The sequence below is a fragment of the Venturia canescens genome, chromosome 9, assembly GCF_019457755.1.
Source record: "Venturia canescens isolate UGA chromosome 9, ASM1945775v1, whole genome shotgun sequence".
NCBI classification, from domain to species: Eukaryota; Metazoa; Arthropoda; class Insecta; order Hymenoptera; family Ichneumonidae; genus Venturia; species Venturia canescens.
The window spans coordinates 17,207,479-17,227,805 of record NC_057429.1 but is presented as its reverse complement, the minus strand read 5'-3'; the positions used below and the strand labels follow the sequence as shown (position 1 = coordinate 17,227,805).

The window sequence follows — 20,327 nt, the reverse complement described above, 5'->3', positions numbered from 1 at the left end:
TCTGGTAGAGATTGAAATGTGCCGTTCAGAGAGCTGGCGGCCGAAGATAAATGATTTTTGGTACAGCCAAACAATTGTAAATAATAATTCGTGAAATTCATCGACTTTTATCATCGTTTCTTTATTGTCAAATTAGCTGTTCCGATTTTTGCATACACAGTCTTAAACCCTAGTTTCCATTAAAATTGTCGATCGCAAATGGAGAAAAAAACATCTAGACTACAATTATTTACACCTCGTAATTTTTATTATACTCATGAGCATTGCAACTTTTGGACGTTTCGAAAAATTTTCCTTTTGTGTATCCCTATCCCGAAACATTAGTCCTGTGGTCGGAAAAAATAACTATATATATGTATGTATATATATTCATCAGTATTTACAGATTTGAACGACAGTGATTTTTTATGTACAACGGTGCTTTTTCATTATTCGTTTTTGAGTCGCGATCACTTACACGATATCGGAGCAGTGTTTTATTTTTTATTCTTTTTTTTTTAAGGATTCATTATCATTATCTTAGTTACTATTATTATAATAATTTCCATTAACTAATCGCCAATTTTCAATCCGATTAATATAAATTCTCTTTATCGAGTTTAGAAATGCGAACTGATTTTCAAAATTGTCCTCTTTCGTTTTTTTTATAAATTTGTTTCCATTTTTATTCCGACTGAAAAAACGACCTGCATGATTTTGTAAGTGTCCGCCATTTTGAGGATTGAAAGACTCGTTCATGAGTGTTTCGTATCACTGAGAAATGGTTCTGAAAGACAATTGGTTCGTTGCAAAAATAGAGCTCGTTTTTTCATTTAGCGCTTCCGAAAAGTTCGTTCGCCACAAATTTTTTCTTAAACCCGTTGATAGATTAGCTATTCGAGATTTTGATATCGAAGGATTTTTCCAAGTTCTCCGCGTACACCTCCAATGGAAAAATCAAATCTTGCATCATATTCGAATCGGATATATGCGTACGTCACAAAAAAAATCGATAAATGCTCAAATTTCGTGAATGAATTTTTATATATTTGTAAAAATAAGTATACGAACAGCTGGCAGATAAACACGGCCGATTGTCGCACGCTTGATCCATAAGCAAGTTGAAAAATTGTGAATAACCTTGCATACGGACAATCATTATTATTATGTCAACTATTATTTCCGCCAATGAGAATTTTCGATGAAATTTATGGGGCAAGTCAAAAGCAACGTTATCAGTCTATGCAGGGCATTAATAATGTGCCGCACTCTCGGTAATTATAGTTAAAGAGAAGAATATCAAAATCAAAATAACGCCCGTTGCGTATAAAACATCCGTCCGAATATTTTCTTAAAACTGTTTCAATTCGTATATTTCAACATATATTTATAAATTTTTTATCAAATTTATGGTAAACAGTCATACTCGTTACAAACTGTTTTCGGTGGTATGATTCATATCCATGAGGCACAGAAAACTAGTGATACTTCGAGAAATAAAAAGTCTAGAAACCGATCGTTCACTGCACTAAAATCTCTCATAGTAATAATAATATTAATAAATAGAAAAAAAACATGCTTAAAACGACGTTACAAATTGAAATTTCATGAACTTTTGGATAAATTGATTACAAAAGAAACTTGCAAAAATAAAAAAAAAAGTAAACGATCGCATTGCAACGGCACGCAATATAAGAGTGAATCATTATTTCGTCACAGTATCGCTCGGTCGTTTAAAAACTAATTGGTCCTATTAATTGAGGTACTGGGGCTTTTTTCGATCTTCACTTCAACGATTCGAGCCGCCTCGCCTTGCATCCGCAAACTCTTTGAAAGTCGCAAGTATACACCATTCTTTTTCTTTTCAAATCAGCGAGATAACGGTTGCAGCTTTTCGCGGACTGAACTATTCCGCAGCATTGTCAGCCTCGAGTCTATTTAAATATTGTTTCCATACTTACCATTTTTGAGTTATTAAATATCTAATACTTCTTTCAATGGCACCTTGGCTACCTCGAAGAATATTCTAGAAAAAACCCAAATGCATTATTTAAATTTATCAAGGAAACATTCTGATTAACACGTCATCATATCAAAAGTGTATAAAGAAGTAATCAATTTAACGAGCTATTTTTCTGATCGACTTGGCAACGGAAAAAACACGAATGGACCTTTATCAAGGTGAATTTTTTTAAATTGGATAGTAAAATGGATGCATATTTGACTGCACTCACTTGTGGCTGTATTTATTGCGTACTGTGGCAAGAGCGTCTTTATGCTTTCTGTGGAGTCCTTGATTAAGTACAATGGCGATATCTTTGATGTCCTCGAGCTTATATCCGGTGTAATATTCAAGGGTAGGCGTCCAACCACCAAGGTCCTTCATCTGGAGTGCCAGGAAGAGGGCCGCCCCGGCCATTTTACTGTCGCTGTGCATTATCGTCGAGTAGTCCATCAACGAGTACTCCAGGATGTAACGCGCCAGGGTCAACGTTGGCATCGACACTTTAGCGCACTGTGTGAATTTTTTCGTTTATTTGTTTATTCTTGGTTAATCGTGGGGTATGGAAGCAGATCACGCTAAAATCGTTACTACAATCCGAGCAAGTTTTGTCGTTGTATTTTCAAGAACTTTTTTCGCGTACGTTGGCAAATGGCTAACTTCATTCAATCCTAATGTTAGTGTTTAAAGACTCGACGCAAAACTAATTTTTAAAAACGCGAGAATCTTCAAGATTTTTTATTGTTAAAAATACGAAAGCGTTATGCAAGTATTGGCTTTACTAAAAATCTTCTGAAAATTAGAAAAAAAATTTAAAATACAAACTCTAGCGTAACGACGTAGAAACCTATAGGACAAAGGTATGCCGAGATCGAAGTCGACTATTTTGAGCACGTTCATTTCCATTCGAATGAGCTCTCTTTGGGAATAAGCACCATCACATATGTACAAGAAATCCTCTACCATTGGAGGGATTCGTTCCTGAGACAGAGAAAAAACATTTTTATTTGTGAACTTATAAGAAGTAATACGGGAAAGTAATATATTTTATAGTCGTACGAGAATAATCGTAAAATTTGAAATTTTATCTTTAGTTTCTGATCCTTATAAATAATGGAGTTTTTTTTTCAAAAGTTGGTAAATAAGAGAAAAACTACAACGCAAATATGATATGATTTGTAAAAAATTGTCCGGAAAAATCGAAAAATAATGAAGAAATATTTCTTACGTCAAATTTGCTAGCAATAAAAAGACTGGCGGCACCGAGTAACTGGAGAGTTTCTTTGCCAACGGTTACTTTGGTGAGATAAAGATCGACCAATTTGACGGCTAGGTAAAGAGTCTCGTGATTAAGTTCAAAAGATTCTTGTACTTCGACCATCCAATCGACGAGTAACGATCTCATCCATCGGGAGAGACAGACTTGTCTTTCCATGTAATCGGTAATCACGAACAATTTTTCCCTTCCTTTCAAATACTCGAATATTTCCATAGCATATTGGGAAACTTGATAAGGATCGCGCCAGTTTTCGGCGTCAAAATCCCACTGAACACCCGGTGGCAATTCTCGTTCAGGAATAACGTCTAATCTTTCAGCTATCAATGGTTCTTCAAGCACTATATTTGATACCTTTCCGCTATCTTCCGTTTCATTACTAGTCTTGCTATCTTTCACTTCACTTTCAACCTTCAATGATAATTTTCGAATAATGACATTAGTGTTGTACAGTTGGAAATAAGTTTAAACGAGATGAATGTGATAGTGGATATAAATATCACCTTATTTATAGTTTTGGTCGCTTTTTTGGCACTGTCTTCGGGAACTTCCTCCAAAGCGCTCACATATAACGAACTATCCTCGGATTTCTCGAGATCTTGGCTACGGCGTGTGTTTATTAAGGTTGTCTTGCTCGGTAAATCAACTTTCTCTTCGTCCTTAAGAATACTTTTGGCCCTCGTGGTAATTTTTGTTTTTGGAGCAACATGATCTGGCCGCACATTTATTTTTTCTAAACCTTTCGATTGATGATTCTGGATCAATGGTTTCACTTGGGTTATTGGTGCTTTTTTGACCAATTTTTTAGGCTCCTGATGCTGCACGCCAAAAGATTTGCCAATAGCCTAAAATTTTTCATCAATCGTCCTCGTTATTTCTCTGGTATAAAGTAAATTTACAGTATCGAGTGGATTATATGATGGATGAAAATCTTTTTTTCATCTAGAGCTATGAGGAATAAATTCAGCTCGTATAGAAATGGAGGACAATCAATATCTGAGAGAATGTGAACATCTATAGTTTTTTCTACTTACATTGGTGATGTTTCCTAATGCAGATCGTTTGGTCGTTTTGTCTTTAAGAGGAGAAGCATCAGCTTTCCTCTTGATTCGAGGGTCTTTCATAACCACGGGTGGTTTTGTCAAAGCATTGTTTACCAATGTCTTTTGATTTCGAGTTGTTATTCCTCGACGTGTCGTCAATGGTGGGACATTTGGTTTATTCTGTGTGTTTACCACTTTGGTAGGTGCCATTTTTTTAGTTTCTCCGTCGAAGGTAAAAAACACGAACCTCCAATTCCTCGTGGTTTTCTATGATTAATTACGTACAATCGAATGAGGTAATAAGCTAATGTTGGTCAAAAACAATTGGTGAACTTGGCAATGGGAAAGAAATCAGAAATAGTCGACTAATAAAAACTTTCCTAATACTTTGTGAAAACAGATAATATGTCTCAAGGATCAATATTAAGACTGGGAAATGTGTGGAGCTGACATAGCATATCGTCAACAGCAAGGCAAAAAGCATGAAGTGAGATCAAAAACTGGAGCAATAGGAAGGAAATAGATAAAAAGCCAGAAGTAGAAAAAAACTGAACTGAGATTGAATTGAAAGACGGGTTAGAGTTAAATTGAGTAAAATGTTTGAAACACTTCATAAGATATTCAGAATTACGACTTCGAGATGAAAAAATCTTTTGGATTTTTTAACACATGTAATGTGCTCTTGATTTGATCTCAGTATTCAAGATGTTGATGGTTATGTTGCATAGAATAAAAAAATTGGCAAATCAGCATGTTGTTAAGTCAGAAAACTGGATATATTGAAATTTTGATGAACGAGTGCAACAGTGATGCTTCCGAAGTGGCAGTTCCGAAAACGCTAATCGAGGCTAGAAAAACGCGGGAATGCTTTTTCACCCACCCATCAACAAATAATTGGAGTTTGGTCATAAAATCCAGAGAAAAAAGTATTTCAACGAAAATTTGGAGTAAACATTATCTCAGTGGACTTGTTTTGAAGAAGAATATCAAACAAACACGGAGTCAGAAAGTCCACCATTTTTTCCGACGTGCTGGATAAACGGTTTCTTCGAGGCACGATTAACCGGTTTTCAGATTTTTGTACATTAAAATTTCGTTTTCCTCGAAATGCGCGATTTACCTGCGATTTAATTTGGGCCGTTTTTGCGCTCCAGCAAGATATTATAAATTTACCTTTCACGAAGAGTACGACGGAAAGTAAGTTGCTTTTATTTCTCACACCGATACGTTACATTTACTTTCCGATCGTCTTGCTTGGAACAACTGCTGCTGCTGCTGTTGAAGTTGACGCTGGTTCAAAATATTACAGTTACGGTAGAGCTTTACTGCGATTGGCTGAATCACTGGCCAATCTTGCGATGCTCCACTACAGGACTACAGTCACGCTGCTCCATCTTGTGTATTTTTCTTCCAACATTTAACGTTCGCTGCTTTACCATGAACATTCTTCTGAAAATTATATTGAAAAAACACTTCGATTCGAATCAAATGTTCGAAGTGTACAAACGAAATAGAGAGATAAAAACAATCGAAAAGTAAACTCGAAATATTATTGAAAAGTTACTGCAACACGAAGAATATTTGTCTGCAGTAATATATTTCTATATATTTGTTTACGGCACGTGCCGCGAAAATACCAAGTTTTGAGACCTAACCTCAAATAAATAGATAAATAAACATCCGAAGATTCCTATATCACGATTTAGGCAATATAAACGACGATCAGCAACGGGCACTGACTGCTCTTTTAACTGTCTGATTTTAACGTTCTATTATTTATAAGTTGTTGCTACACTCGACATGCGAATTTGTTGAAATTCTCGTTAACAATACAGTTTATTTACCAAACGTGTCCATCGAAACTAGAAAGTGATTTGAAAAATGCACGAAGAACGACTCACAGTTAAATATACTTCGTCAAAAAACTGTTTTGTTCATCTGCCGGAAACTTTGGTGAGAAGGTTGGATTCTCAGGTAGGTAATAATAGCAAATATATAAAATGAAAACTAATTCGAGTTTACCATCATATGTTCTATCGACTGCGTATTAACCTCGAAATTCAGCGATCGAAAATTAGGATCGCCTCCCTTTTTCAATCGAGTCGATTTATTTACTTCCAAGGTTATCGCTAATCATTTTTCAAGCTTAAATCGCAAGTTAACCTAGATTTTCATTTATTTCGAATCGTCCCTTGACGTATCGTCACGCAGCGCTAGTTTTCATACACGAATGACCAAAAGTCGATAACGATGTTTTGTCGATAAAAATTCATCGATTGCTGCAACACAAACCTTTTTGGTAGATTGTTAATATAAAATTAAAAATTCCAGGTGACTGGACTAAAACTTTCTCACAATAACGACGAGTACTACGTATCATGGCGATCGATCTCTGGACTCGATGACTCGTTACGAATCAGTGCTACATTTGCACGATCTCTGAACATCAAAGAAGGCAATGAAGTTATCGTTTCGTCGATTTCGAATCCACCTTTCCTATCGTCAATTACGGTCACACCATGGAACATTGAAGACTGGGCCATTGTGGTCAGTTCTTTTTTCCCCAGCCACCACAGTTTAGTTCGAATCTCAATGCTTCCTTCTCGTGCGATAAGCAAGTGGATTATTCATACAGGAAATCTGCCCTGCGACTACCGGAAACGAACTTTACCGAAGCTTTAAATTTGTTTATAACTGAGTTGTTCAGGTGCCTTAGAATTGTAAATTTTCCAGGAAAACGGAACTAACATTTGTTCTTATTTTCAGGAATTCCAGGCTGATAGGATCCAATCAGTCTTGTTGGATCAAATAAGCTTGCTGGCGAAAAAACAACCAATCGTAGTCTGGGTATCTAAGGGCTTGTCGATCATTTTGTCCGTTGGTAAGGTTTTTTATAAATTATAAAATTTAATGACTTTGTCAGCAATATTATGAATAGAAGGTGAGAGCTGTCGGTATAATATCACCAATTGGTGTTACCGACGACCTTAACGTTCACAACGGGACAAGACCGTCGAAAAAGATTGATCGAAACATCTGTTGGTAGAATAGAGTCCAAAATAGCCGATGGACTGATGAAGAAAATCGATAGCTTTTTATCAAGTTTCAAGAGCTGCTGCTTACTGAACTTTTTGGTTTTGTTATTCAGATGAAATCAGTCCCGATTTTGCGTATGGAAGGATCGGCGATCGTACTGAAGTTCACGTCGAAATGCCGAGAGATAGGAAAACTTTTCCAAAATCTGTACCCACCGTCGATAACTTCAAATTCAATTTATCTCACATTTTGAATGGGATTCCACTCGTGAAGGGAATATCCAAACGGGAAGGAATCGATGGAAATCCAAATGATATTCAATGGTATTCGAAGAATATAAAAAATGTTGCGCTCCCTGAAGTTTTTCGGGTGTCCGATGAAGCGTCAATGAAGGATTTTTGGACTACGGATCTTCTTCATTCTCCCGATGACTGTCCCTACGATGTCTTCGTGCCTGAATGCTCCGCAGTGAAAAACTTGACGAGTGTTCAAAGTTCGAAAAGCCGTTTGTACAAAATTCGAAAAATTCGAGAGGACCGACAATCTCTCAATGCACCGAGCACCAATTTTTTGCAAACTGATTCATCAGCAGTGCCTAAGCAGTCCACGGAATTGATAGTGAGACTGTTTATCGTCAAAAGTAAAAATGAAGAGAATCTTCAAGATAAACGGAGTCGCAGCATCATGACGTCGGTTCACAATAAAATTTATGTTTCTACGAATTTGAGACGAAATTTGAATTTAGCGATCGGTAGCAAAGTGCTTCTAGAAACTCTTCCTAACGTCGAACAGTCGGCAACTTCGATTGAGTTATTCCCGTCGACTCGGACGATAACGGAACAAAAATTCAAAGAGTTCCTTCGTGAAAAAATGTATGACAATGAAATCCTGATAAATTCTCGTTCGAGAGTTTATTTTGAAGAGGGAACGAGCTGTATGGTACTTTGTTCACCTGAGCAGTGCTCATATTCACTAATCGATGATGCTCACTTGAAAAACATCGTCGTCAATGTAAATAACGTTGCGCCGGATGATGCGAAAAATCCGAGCATTAACGATAAGGAAATTAAGGGAATCGATTTAACAGCGATCTCGATACCGTGAGTAATGGCTAAATTTGTTGTCGTTAACTAGAAATAGTGTTTCGTTCTTCCCCACCGAACGCATAATTTTCAGACCCTTCCAATCGATAATTAAGGAATGCCAAATTGTTCTCGAGCTGAGTTTGGGTCTGAGCAATCCTCAAAGCTTTTCTTACGAACCTGGAAATATCCTCATTTGCGGGGACATTGGCGTTGGGAAAACCACCGTTTGCAAAATATTGGAAGATTTCATGCGGAAATCCCCTCGTTCCGTACACGTCCACACAATTGAGTGTCGAGCTCTGAAAGGTAAGAAATCTTCTGTCATATGCGAGCATCAAAATCAATGTTTTAATATCCCTGAAAATGAACGCAGGAAAAAGGGCCGAAGCGATGCATAAAATACTATCCGTCGCTATGGCTGACTGCATATACCATCAACCTTCGATATTAATTTTGGACGATTTGGAGACAATTACGAGTTCGGATTCCGGCGAGGAAGAAACTACACCGGACGCAATGAACGCCTCGAGGTGTGTTGTCACTTAATTTTCGTCCAATTCGATTTTTGTCGACTAACAACATTTTTTTCATCAACGAAGTCGTGGAAAATTTCTAATTGGGAAAAACCGTTCAATTTATTTCAGAATACTGGATTTGGTTTTCAACATCTCTGCCGAGTTTCAATCCTCGCATTACGTTTCTATTATTGCAACATGCACGAACATCAACAAAATTGGATTGAAATTGAGATCGCCGCGCGGCGTCCACTTGTTCCGAATAGTGTTGACATTACCGGATCTTGTAAAAGTAAATAAATCCTCCGTTTCACCGACGATATCAATTTCTATACGATGACAAAAAAAAGAAGATTTTTATGTTCGCCCTCAGGAGCACCGGATCGATATTTTGAGGCTGGCTCTGCAAAAACATATACACGTGCCAGAAGCAATGAATTGGGATTATTACGGGAATAAGACTGAGGGATGGGTGGCCCAGGATCTTATCGATTTTGCTGAAAAAGCATCATTCGCTTCATGGAAACGCCACGGTATGATTATATTCGAAGCTATTAAGCTCGACGATGTGCTTCTTCAAAACGTCGGCGGCCCAACCTGAGACGTTTTCTCCCACTTGTTTTAAAACGAGTTATTGCAACATTTCGAATGCCTTCAGCACGCAAAGTCATTTCTACGTCCATAAAACTTTTTTTTCGTATGAAATTCTAGTTTTACTTTACGAAGTTTCACAGACGATAGAAATTTACATTTTGTTCCGTAATTATACAGAGGAAATGACGGTTTCATTAATTTTATAGCTACTCAGTTCACAATTCAAGTAAATTTTCAACAAACGATCGACTAATGTCTTTGGTTTTTCCAGTTACAAATAAATGTACCGAATCTGTTACTCTGACCGAGGAAGATTTGTCCGAAACGTTAAAAAATTACAAAACGATATCCCTGCATGGTGTACAATTCTACAAGAATTCCGGTCACGATTGGTCGAGTATCGGTGGCTTGGACAGCGTCAAAGAAGTTCTCACGCAGTTGTTGAAATGGCCGATGCAATATCCGGAGTTATATTGCAACGCGCCGATAAAGAATCAAAATGGCGTGCTTTTGTACGGGATGCCTGGCACCGGAAAAACCATTTTAGCTGGTGCGATAGCCAAAGAGTGTGGTGTGAATTTGATCAGCGTTAAGGTACGATTGAACGTCAAGTTGACGGTTAAGGAGCCTCTCCTATTGTGGCCTTTGATTTCAGGGACCTGAACTGTTGTCAAAATACATCGGAGCCAGCGAAGAAGCAGTTCGTAACGTTTTTGAAAAGTTAGTGAGACAAATTTTCAAATTTCCACCATTTTTTTTCGAATTTCACACTTAATTCACAAACAATCCTTATTCATTATTTTTATTCAGGGCTCGTCGCGCCAAACCGTGTGTTTTATTCTTCGACGAATTCGACAGCTTAGCGCCAAGGTCAGTACAATCATCGACGTGGATTGATTATACGATGAACTTTGCAGTGTTTCCTTCCCCTTGTCAGTCCAGCGGAGAAGACAAAAAAGGGCGAAAAAATTACCAATTTCTCTCAATGAATAAGAAATAAAAAAAGATTCACAAAAATATGGGAAACACCTTCGTCCCTGGTACTTGAATGAAGGAAACAAGTTGTTTAGTGGAATTGTAAAATAAATGCGAAATGAATTTGTCACCAGGCGCGGTCATGACAGTACTGGCGTTACCGATAGAGTCGTCAATCAGCTGTTGACGCAATTGGATGGGGTAGAAGGTCGTGAAGGGGTTGCGATCGTTGCAGCATCTTCCAGACCAGACTTACTTGATCCAGCTCTCCTCCGACCTGGACGTTTGGACAAATCATTGTTGTGTTCGTTGCCTGATGAGGTAAATTCTGCTTAAAAGTTTGTAGAATTTCCATTGTAAGCTTCAATCGTTCTGGGCCGCGAGTTAAAATTATCCGAATCCCTTCGAATTTCTCAAACTTTCTTTTGCATCCTTCGAGTACATTTTTTGGGTGAGAATTGGAAAAATGATTCGAATCGAAGAATAATATTGAACGACTATATGCTGCAGTAGTCTTTGTCAATTTTTTCGGATCTTTTTGCCTCGACCATTCTTAGATGCCCATTTAAAATTTCCAAGTAAACAGGGTGCACCAATTTTGTCCTCAGCTCTTGGGAAGTCTCTGTTTACATTCGATCTGAAATCTGATTCTCTGTCTTTTCAGGAGGAAAGAGAACAAATTCTCAAGGTGCTCTGCGAAGCTCAATGTATCGATACGGCGAATCTCGATTTGAAGAATCTCGCTGAGCGATCGCCCGGCTTCACGGGCGCTGATCTCAGCTCCGTCCTAACCCAGGCCAAGTATGACGCATTAGAGGACGTTCTCTCGAGTGTCTTGCCCGTAAGTACCGTTGACTGTAATCGCGAGAGATTTCGAGGCAAGCGTTTTTCTATTTTTTACGCAATATTTCGTAAAGCCTCGGCCACACTTTTAAATGGAATTGTCTCCTTCGTTCTATTTCAATCTCACTTTTGTTCAGTCGCCAAAAAAATATTCACGATAAAATTGAAAAAGTCTGAGTGAGTGCGAATGGGAACCAGCAAAATTGATTTTCACAGAAATATTTAAAACACTTTCATTTTCAACTTTTTCTCCCCAGTTTATCATTGACGGACAATTGAATCATCGCCTCGTGATTGGACAGGAAACTTTGCCTCAAAATCATCTACTTATGCCCGCATTTCGAGTTTCATTTTCACCTAAAAAATGCGAGCTGAAATGATGAAATTTCAACTCACACCTGTGTACGATTCTAAGGTCCCTGGGCAAGCGTGGTTCATTCCCAAATGTTAAAAACACGTTAACAAAATGACCGTAAAAGTATTATGAGGTTGCCACTTAACAATAAGTGCATTAAAAAAAATCGAATAAGCCAACCCCGTTGAAGCTTCTCTGCGACTCCATTTATGAGGTGTATCGTGTTTCAACGATTCGTAATAAGCTCAGAATTAAATGATATTCGTATATCTTGGTTGTGGAGTTTATGAAGCAGCAGGTAGAGCGTAATTATGATACTATCATTAGCGATCTTACACGACTAGATTATGGGAGGTTATGAGTGTATGTGTGCGTGTCATGTAACTAAGGAAGCAGCACAGGGAGCTTTATTAGCGCAAGCCCAACAACCCCATCTCGCTCCACTTGATCGCAAACTATGCTTCACTGAACGTCGAGGGGGTTATTATCTTATGCGTTATAATGATGCGCAAAGCGGATGGAACGGAGGGTCGGGCAATCATGTGAGATTGAAAGGCAAACGAGTTGTTAGTCACTCGCTACCAGTGAGATGTTTTTGGAGACCTTTATCTTTATTTACTGAATATGAAAAGTGATGAAGAAAAGTGGCTGGATCAAGGCCCTTGAGAAAGCAGACTATTGAAAATTGTAGATAAATTATAAAAATTCTTTGCCACGCCTTATTCTATTGATATTTATTATCGCAGGGTCAGAATCCGTGCGTCGAAGCGGTCCAAATTACTCAGCAGCATCTCGTCGACTCACTCGCGTCAACGAAGCCTTCGTTATCGAAATTGGAGATGGAAAAGTATCGACAAATGTAAATTAAAATCTTTCTATCCAAACCTCGAACCCCACAACACAATGACATTTTTTCATTATCTCTTGCACGAGTTTTTCTCGAGTAACGAGTCGTCCCAGTGTTCCGGGGTTTAGATTCTACCACTAGTTTATGGAAATTAAATTCCCATTGTATTTTTCAGCTACCACAAATTCCTGAAGGGCAACGATCTCGAAAATATTGCGCTCATGAAACAAAAAGCAACTCTTGCCTAATCGCTTCTCCAACGTGGATTGGCTTCAAGTACGACGAGGTTGTCGGGGGCCTGGGGCTGCCCAGTTTCATCGAAAGGCGTTCAACGAACCATTCGAAGAATGCTTCTTTATTTTCCCTCATTTTTCCGCGTACCCGCATCCCATCACTTGTTACGAATCGTATCGAGTCAAATCGACGTGGAGCCGGGTTCGAACAGAGAAAAATAATGCAAACGATGCTCGGGAGCATCTTCGTTCTCATTGACCTCGCAAAAAAATGCATCAATCGTTTGTCAGGGTCCGAACATTTCTCACGAATCGTCGATCTTTGAATCGTCCCAAGGAAACGTTCGTTCACATTCAACACGTAACTCAACATACAGCATCAAATTTCAAAATATTTGAGTAAAAATAATGAAAATATTGACCCGAAAAACTGGAACCTAAACTGGTCTTCGTGCGGCTCGAATTTTGTTCAGCCTACAATTGTTTTCCAGCAAAGTTTCCAAAGTTGCAGGAACGATTGTAATGTCGCTACACATCAGGGCAATATGCACAATTTATGTTTTCAAACGATATTGCCCTTTGGTAGTTGAACGGAAATTTTTGAATGTCGGATGAAAATATGAAAGACGAGTCAAGTTCTGGGATATATAGGAAGGTACAAGAATTACCGACTCATACCTGCGATACGCGGTGATATACGAAAACTAAGCATAATCCGGAGGCTTCTTCCAGTCTAGATACTCGAGCGGCGGCGGCAGGGTGTATCTCGATGGTTGAAACTCTCGGTCTTGTGGTGTGAGGCTTTTGCAAAGTGCGATCTCACGGTCCTGTCTCCTCAACGGAATAGAAGTTTTCATATTAATAATCGGTATAATAATTAGTATTTTCACGTGCGACTTAGCAGAGAGGATGCCCCGGTAAGGCGGCGTACAAACTTCACGGAATCTTGATTTTAAGTTGTTGGCATGAAGGAGCCAAGGCATATTTCATCGTGCTAATGTCCCGCCAGATATAAACTACAATATTAGCTGCCTTCGTACTGATTTAATTTAACTTTGGCCCGTGCGACATCCGCCGCGCTTTTCGAGTACACTACAAGACTCCGAGTGAACGCACCCGCACCAACATTATTAGCACATTCGCGATTAAACCACCCAGACCCTCCACACTTTTGCGACGCGTCATTTTGTACTTTATTATACTCTAGCATTGGACACGCTTTAAACAAAAATGGGCTTCGAATTCTCCTGCCTCGAGTATCGATAATTCTCTGTGGAAATTCTTGAACTAAAAATTCTGGAATTAAGGAGAAAATGGTTCGCAACCGGCGCACGAGATTTTGAGCATCCCTCATGCTTTTTTCACAAGATAACGAACCTCGACATTTTTTTAAGCACTAGCTGACTTCAAAGAAATAAACGAGCATAAAAAATGATTTTTCATCATTTGCTCATCAATGAACTTTCTCACGAAATTCATTGAAAATAGCTTTTCCCATAATCACGACCTGGCTTAATCTAATCCGAGCCGCAGACTTCCGAACGATCAGCTGTCATCGTGACATTTGGCAGCAGCAAAATAACTTCAAAGTAACGATCGATAAGAAGTTGCGACCCATCACAACTTTACTTTATAAAAAGTTATTGTTTCAATGAATCCAACATTGACATTTGACAACATTGAAAAAGCAATTTGAAAAGACCTCGTCGAACGACTTGGCTGCATGCAAAAACAAAATTTTTACGGTTGTTACGAGATCGTGTATGGAGATTTATGAGTCGGTGAATAAGACGAAGCTCTGGAAAGTGTGTGCCAAGGAGAGGCAAACGAAAGCACGTAATTGCATTTGAGATTGACTCTGGAGTATCTTTTTTTAAAAACGTCCGATTATTCGGTACAAATTAGAAGGTATTCAGAGTAGAAGTAAAATCATGGTGCGATTGTCCCGATTCTTTGCCCTCGTGCGAAAACTCTCGGTAGAGAGGACGTCGCAGGAGGAGTCTTGGAATTTGAGTTGGCGCTTCGGGAGTGTACAGAGCTTTGGGATTACCCGGTGAACGTTATTGTTGACTATTTCTTCGTATCGCGTTTTGCGCGTACGGGAGAACGCCACGGGGACGTAAATAGGTTTAACTTTTCGAGAAATGGTAATCAGCCGTAAAAAGTGTGGCAAAACTGTCGGTATTTACGCTAACTAATGTTCTTCAACCTTCTAACTTGGTTAGGCGAGAAAATTTTTGCCTCGTATGGCAGTTTGTTAGCCAGATAATTGGCCATTTTTATGCTAAAATGGGCGGTGGCCTGTTCCCCGCGTGCACCCCTGCTCCTGATATTTGTACCGCGTCTCTTGAATCGTTCTCGCTCGAAGATTTTGTGCCAACTCCCGCCGCTACAAGATAAGACTCTAACGGGGTAAGGATTATTAAATGTACGGAAATGTATTTCACTCGACTCTGCACTTCCTCTCTCCCCGGCCTTTCCTCCTTCCTTCTCACGAGGGCATTCTTTGTTTTAGAAATTCTTAAATACGCGCCCCCCGCTCGCCACACAAGGCTTCCCTTTCATGCCACCCTAATGGAGATCGTTGCCAAAGGATAAGCGAAATAAGAAAATTTATCCGCCTCCCAACTAAGTGCATCTGTTCGGGCCCAAAAAAGCTGTCACTGTGCCGAGCCCGTTGCGTTTTTTCGCTGTTACAGTCTTACAATCTTCGAGCTCGTGCCTAAAAAACGGTTCTTTTTTGTTTGCTTTTATCCATTTGCGTAGAGGAAAAATCAAATTGCTGGCAGTGAGGCGCACTCGCGTGTGGCAAATTCGATACCCGATAATGAAATTTCGGCACAGGGAATATTTGTGATTTTGCTTCGAGTGGAATATTCAAGAGCGTTGAAGAGAAACAAGGAGGAAAAAGCCATCGCTCGATTTCACAGGCAATTATGTTTGGAACGATGGAACGAGTGGGTTTACTCTTATTTAACGCCAATGTGAACGCGTCTCACGCCTCGCTGCCTTGTGGCGCCATCTCGCTTGCCCGAAATTCTCACTGATTGAATGACAAATTGAAAAGTGCGGCTCACACTCATCCCGTCTTTAGTTTCCTTTTGTACTATTTCGTTTGTCCATTTTTTCGCCGGATCGTCCAACAATCTGTGGCAAGATAAAAAGTTTTCAATATTTTTTGAGGAAAGCTCCTCGCAAACACCTGGCCACGCGAGATCACCCATCCGATTTATCGCCTCGCTCGAAGTTTATTCGGAATATTGCTCGGGCCAAACTCCGCTGTCAGCTCGATGCATGTCAGTGAAAATAAGCTCGACAACGAACGAATAAAGAAATCCAGAAATTTAGAGCCTCGATCCCGGGGCTGCGAGGCTTTCTTTTCGTGGTGAAACGAAGGGAGTTTTGTTTATCGTAGCCGCAAGAAATGACCCTCGAAAGGGCGAGATCGACCAGTGGCCACTTGGAGACGCTGCACCCGAAAAGTTTTTCTCTTTTCTTTGACGGTGCTAACGAAGCGACCAACGCTGCAGCAGTGTTTCTCCTATTTATCTACGATTTCGGTAATCGAATTTTTGTTCTACCGCGAATGCTTTCTTTTCATTGCTTTCACGAAATTGATCGCGACGTGAAACCGAACGAGCAATAAAATGTACGAGCCACTCGACCTCTCTCTTGATCCTCGAGTGTACTCCGTTTCGGCTTGTACAAGTCCTGAGTCAATTTCTGCACCACGCGATGAGGGGCGAAGGACTCCCGCCCTCGCCCATCCCTCTTCGCTGCTCCTCGTTCGTCAAGGTACAAGCTTTTGCGTTTTCAAGCACGGGACGGACAATTATCAACGATAAGTTCCGTCGCCCGATGCGACTCCGCGTTTTCAGAGACTAATAAATTCGTCGAACATCATTCTCATCTCCATTAATCTCTCCCTTGATCTTTGTGCGATCGTTCATTACTCCGTAATAACTGCTCAGCAAAGTTTTCCTGAACGGTTAGTTTAAAGTAGGGAACTGAAGAGACCGCGATCTCGACGATTTAAATCGCCCTGCAGATTTCTGACTTTTCGTTCCGACGAAAAAAGAAATTTGAGAAAACTGCGTCTACCCTCATCCGCATTTCGACAAGCCCCCGTCCCAAAACTTTTTTACTTCTTTTACCCACTTCAGCATGCCTGCTCCCAAGCGACCGCTCGTAGCCACGTTTTTTTAATGCACCGCTCTCGCACGAGGGCCAAGGGATACTGTGAAGACGCAAGCGATCCGGGAGCTTTATTTTCGTCGTCTTTGAGCTGATGGTTTGTGTCATCGGTAACACCGGACAAGTTTCTTCCGCTTAGCGATTAACCTGGATCCCCGTTGACCACGCACCCATCGCTTCGGTCATTTTCTCGAGTATTTTTTTTCGGATCTCTTTTTCACGTTTTTTGTCGAAAAAAAAGTCAGAAATGAAAAGCGGAGAAGCAGATTTTGGTCGAAATTCATTTGAGACTCCAAGTCACGCAATTTTGGAGTTGCAATTCTAATAATTTTCTTTTTTATCTAAGCTGGCACCAGAAATTACAGTTTTCAATTCAACCGGCATTTTCAATAGCGAGTAAAGTTGGTTTTCACGAGTCAACCGAATACAAAAATCCTCATTATTTTGGGTTTCCAAGTTCTGCTTCGACGAGGCTCCATCTCCGAAAAAAATGTGCCGCCTTTCATTGTATTAGGTGCGCCGTAGTTTTTGTTTTTATGAAAATGGGTCCCGTTATGCTTTGGAACGGTGAGAGGGCAAACGTCAGCCCGAGGGCTTTCGCTTTTCAATTGACGTCGGTGTACACGTAGCTACGGACGGGGTTGGATATTTACCAGGCGTCGAGGCGTGGGTAACTCTGTTTGTGGCAATTTCTTGTTTCCATTAGGTTGGCCGGCCTGGGGGGGTGAAATTCCCCTTCCCGTTCCTCGCCGGCCCCTCCGGGAGCGTTGCGCAACTTCGACAGCGACGGCGACGTCGAGGTTGAGGGAGTTGAAGAGGCTCGACGGGGTTTGGGGCGAAACGTTCCACACGACCTTACCTTCACTCTGTGCCGATCAAATGATGCGCGCCACCGACCACAATAACCTTCCAGCCCCCTTCCCCCTGCTCCTCCGCGTTTCACTCTCCCTCGCTCCGTTTTCATCTCACGCTCGTAGCACAATCATTTTCTTAGATTATACCAAATTGTTGTAAAACATGCGTACCGCATTCATCCGAAAATCGCGAAAATATCAGTAACTTCGATCGACAGAGCGCTTCGCTTTGAAACACGATACTTTTGTTAAATCTGCCGATTTTACCGGCTGCACGTGTGCGCCCTCGACCATTATCGAAACACTTATTAATTCAGCGAGTTTCGAGAGCAGTGGAATACTAACTTTTACTAATCAACGTTCATCAAAAAATCTTGGGACATGCTGAGTGTCGAAATGTGACGAAAAATGTTACAAGACACGATCGGAGCTAACGAACCGTCGTAATAATGCCGCAGTCTCTGTAAATTCGGTGGTCAATTCCGAGGACACAATTTTGAAAAATACCGGCGCTTTCAGTCGTTAGCGTACAGTGCCGTTGCGGATGAGCATTCATCGTGTATTGAGATTCGCTCCCGCTCCGTCAGTGATCGACGCAGGACACACCTTAAAAGATAAAAAATCGAGAACCAACGAAACTTTATGATTGCACGATTCGCGAGCATCTACTCAGCGGAATGAACAAGTTTAGCGGAATCTCCGGAGGATGCTTCAGCACTGCAGACCTCCCACAACGTTTCTATGCTGGAACGTATCGAAATTGAATTGAATTTTTGAACTGAAAGTTCGAAATTGTAAAATTTTGACAGTTCTCGCGAGCCATGGATGAACCTCCAGTTTTCTTGCGCACGATTCCACAGGGATGGACCAAGAATGAAAAAAAAATGATTCATCGATCAGCAGCGATCTCGTCTCGAGCCAACAGAGCCAAGTTTTGCTTCGGGAAAGACAGCGAGGAAAGCAGAAATACAAGTACTCAAAGATAATCTAGGCAATAAATTTTCGAGTGATAAGTCCTTTGTCGATGGGCTCGAAGGTTGAACAAGCCGAAGCGGGCTTCGAGCAAAAGCCTATCGAAGAGACGTAACCTTTACAACATTCTCTTGTATATTTAACTTGACTATGAATCGTTTATCCTAAAGGGATTCCCAGTCAATTAATCCTTCTGTAAATGGGAGCGTTTTCATTTTCGCTGATGCTCCTGGCTCCGGAGAATAATCTTTCCTAAATAAGCCCGAGGCTCGAAAGCGCGGAGGAAGAGAGAGAAAGTACGGCATGCTGGCTTGATAACAGCCTCGCTAAAGCTATCTTCCTTGAAAATCCAATTACCAGCCGTAGAGGAACAAATTTAAAAAACACAAATTATCTTCCCTCCCCCTCTCGCTTTCTCTTGCCAGTCGTATTAGTTTTCGTTTAAGGTGGCTTCCTATTTGTCCACCAAAGGAGCCGCCTTACGCAGCACCTCGTTCGCTAATCCTCCGGATCGAAATGTCGCGTTGATAAAATATGGATTCGTCCAAGATTTTAGCAAACAATTCCACTTTTTAAGGGGACACATTAGTACGGAGTCACGAAAAATTTTTGATAAAATTCTTGCCCCAAAATATTGGACAAAACACAACAAAGTTCGTACGGAGGAAAATCCCTGGATTTGAATACCTTCGGACTTAATTTCGAAATGAAAGAATTTTTTTTAAGCATCATTGTCCTTTTGTCTCAATAATTCTACTCGAATCGCATGCTTCCAGACAACAGTTCGAAGTGTAAAATAAATAAAGCAATTGAGCAAAGACAGGAGCGAGGAAAGTCATCGGAGAGAAAAATGTCGAAAATAAACCTCCCGGTAGACATTCCAGGCTCTCGGTAAATCCTCCTTTTGTTGGGAACAACGTTCTATTGAATTCTTCTCATACTCGTATCCATTCATGCATTATTTCTGAGCCTGTATCGTGACACACTGCGTCTAAAAAAATCACATGCATGCCCCCCCGCCTACGTAAGAAAACTGCATGCATGACGTGATTTAATAAAATCTTGAGTTATCGGAAGGAAGGGGATGTACGAGAGAAAATGCACCAGAGGAGAGTTCGAAACATTCCCGACGTGCATGTACGTCCATTAAGGCCCGGCCCTGCACACACTTGCAACGGTCGAAAAATGTGATTTTCTTGATTTTTTTTCGACAAGAAAATAAATGTTTATTGAAAAACTGTGAACGACATTTATTAGTACATATGTTCATGTACTTGTACAATTTTTTTCAACGAAAAATTTATCAAAATGGCGCAACTCCAGCTGTATTGGAGTAGCACCTTTTTTTGAGCATCAGTTGGAGTGGACGATGATAACTAAAAACTATTGATTCATACGAAATTTATACGTCTTGTTTATTATAATAATAGCTTGGGCCTGGATGAAGGATTTATAAAAATTAAAAAAAATAGCGTCAGTTTTAACAAAAAATTGTCCAAACTCTAGCTATTATTGTAATAAATA

General features: G+C 40.1%; 2 protein-coding genes across 8 annotated transcripts; one reads left to right on the top strand and one right to left on the bottom strand.

The window, feature by feature from the left end:
* Positions 1 to 102: 102 nt before the first annotated feature.
* On the bottom strand, positions 103 to 6,697 carry CycB3 (cyclin B3). 6 transcript variants are annotated; one of them, XM_043428499.1, is made up of 8 exons: positions 6,593 to 6,697; positions 5,474 to 5,749; positions 4,292 to 4,567; positions 3,761 to 4,102; positions 3,210 to 3,668; positions 2,807 to 2,962; positions 2,214 to 2,494; positions 103 to 2,005 (listed from the first exon to the last, which is right to left on the bottom strand). In XM_043428499.1, exons 3-8 carry the CDS (start codon positions 4,508 to 4,510, stop codon positions 1,954 to 1,956), a joined length of 1,509 nt encoding a protein of 502 aa, XP_043284434.1. In that variant the 5' UTR covers positions 4,511 to 4,567; positions 5,474 to 5,749; positions 6,593 to 6,697; the 3' UTR covers positions 103 to 1,953. The 6 variants fall into 6 exon arrangements, with proteins under 6 accessions (XP_043284434.1, XP_043284436.1, XP_043284435.1 ...); XM_043428501.1 differs by lacking the exon at positions 6,593 to 6,697 and adding an exon at positions 6,353 to 6,444; XM_043428500.1 differs by lacking the exon at positions 6,593 to 6,697 and adding an exon at positions 6,323 to 6,389.
* Pex1 (peroxin 1) lies at positions 6,111 to 20,036 on the top strand. Of its 2 annotated transcripts, XM_043428495.1 has the most exons (15): positions 6,111 to 6,274; positions 6,632 to 6,847; positions 7,067 to 7,181; positions 7,449 to 8,436; positions 8,513 to 8,727; positions 8,795 to 8,951; positions 9,066 to 9,228; positions 9,310 to 9,469; positions 9,802 to 10,124; positions 10,186 to 10,250; positions 10,341 to 10,400; positions 10,640 to 10,826; positions 11,170 to 11,346; positions 12,450 to 12,562; positions 12,726 to 20,036. In XM_043428495.1, exons 1-15 carry the CDS (start codon positions 6,182 to 6,184, stop codon positions 12,796 to 12,798), a joined length of 3,105 nt encoding a protein of 1,034 aa, XP_043284430.1. In that variant the 5' UTR covers positions 6,111 to 6,181; the 3' UTR covers positions 12,799 to 20,036. The 2 variants fall into 2 exon arrangements, with proteins under 2 accessions (XP_043284430.1, XP_043284431.1); XM_043428496.1 differs by lacking the exons at positions 12,450 to 12,562; positions 12,726 to 20,036 and adding an exon at positions 11,606 to 11,970.
* The last annotated feature ends 291 nt before the right edge of the window (positions 20,037 to 20,327 follow it).

Excerpts from the sequence above, each read along its gene's own strand:
- CycB3 (XM_043428499.1), bottom strand. The coding sequence starts at position 4,510 with ATGGCACCTACCAAAGTGGTAAACACACAGAATAAACCAAATGTCCCA. Across the intron at positions 2,963-3,209 it reads TTATTGCTAGCAAATTTGAC|GAACGAATCCCTCCAATGGT; the intron begins GTAAGAAATATT and ends TCTCTGTCTCAG. Across the intron at positions 2,006-2,213 it reads CGCAATAAATACAGCCACAA|AATATTCTTCGAGGTAGCCA; the intron begins GTGAGTGCAGTC and ends GGTTTTTTCTAG.
- Pex1 (XM_043428495.1), top strand. The coding sequence starts at position 6,182 with ATGCACGAAGAACGACTCACAGTTAAATATACTTCGTCAAAAAACTGT. Across the intron at positions 8,728-8,794 it reads TGAGTGTCGAGCTCTGAAAG|GAAAAAGGGCCGAAGCGATG; the intron begins GTAAGAAATCTT and ends AAATGAACGCAG. Across the intron at positions 9,470-9,801 it reads CGCTTCATGGAAACGCCACG|TTACAAATAAATGTACCGAA; the intron begins GTATGATTATAT and ends TGGTTTTTCCAG.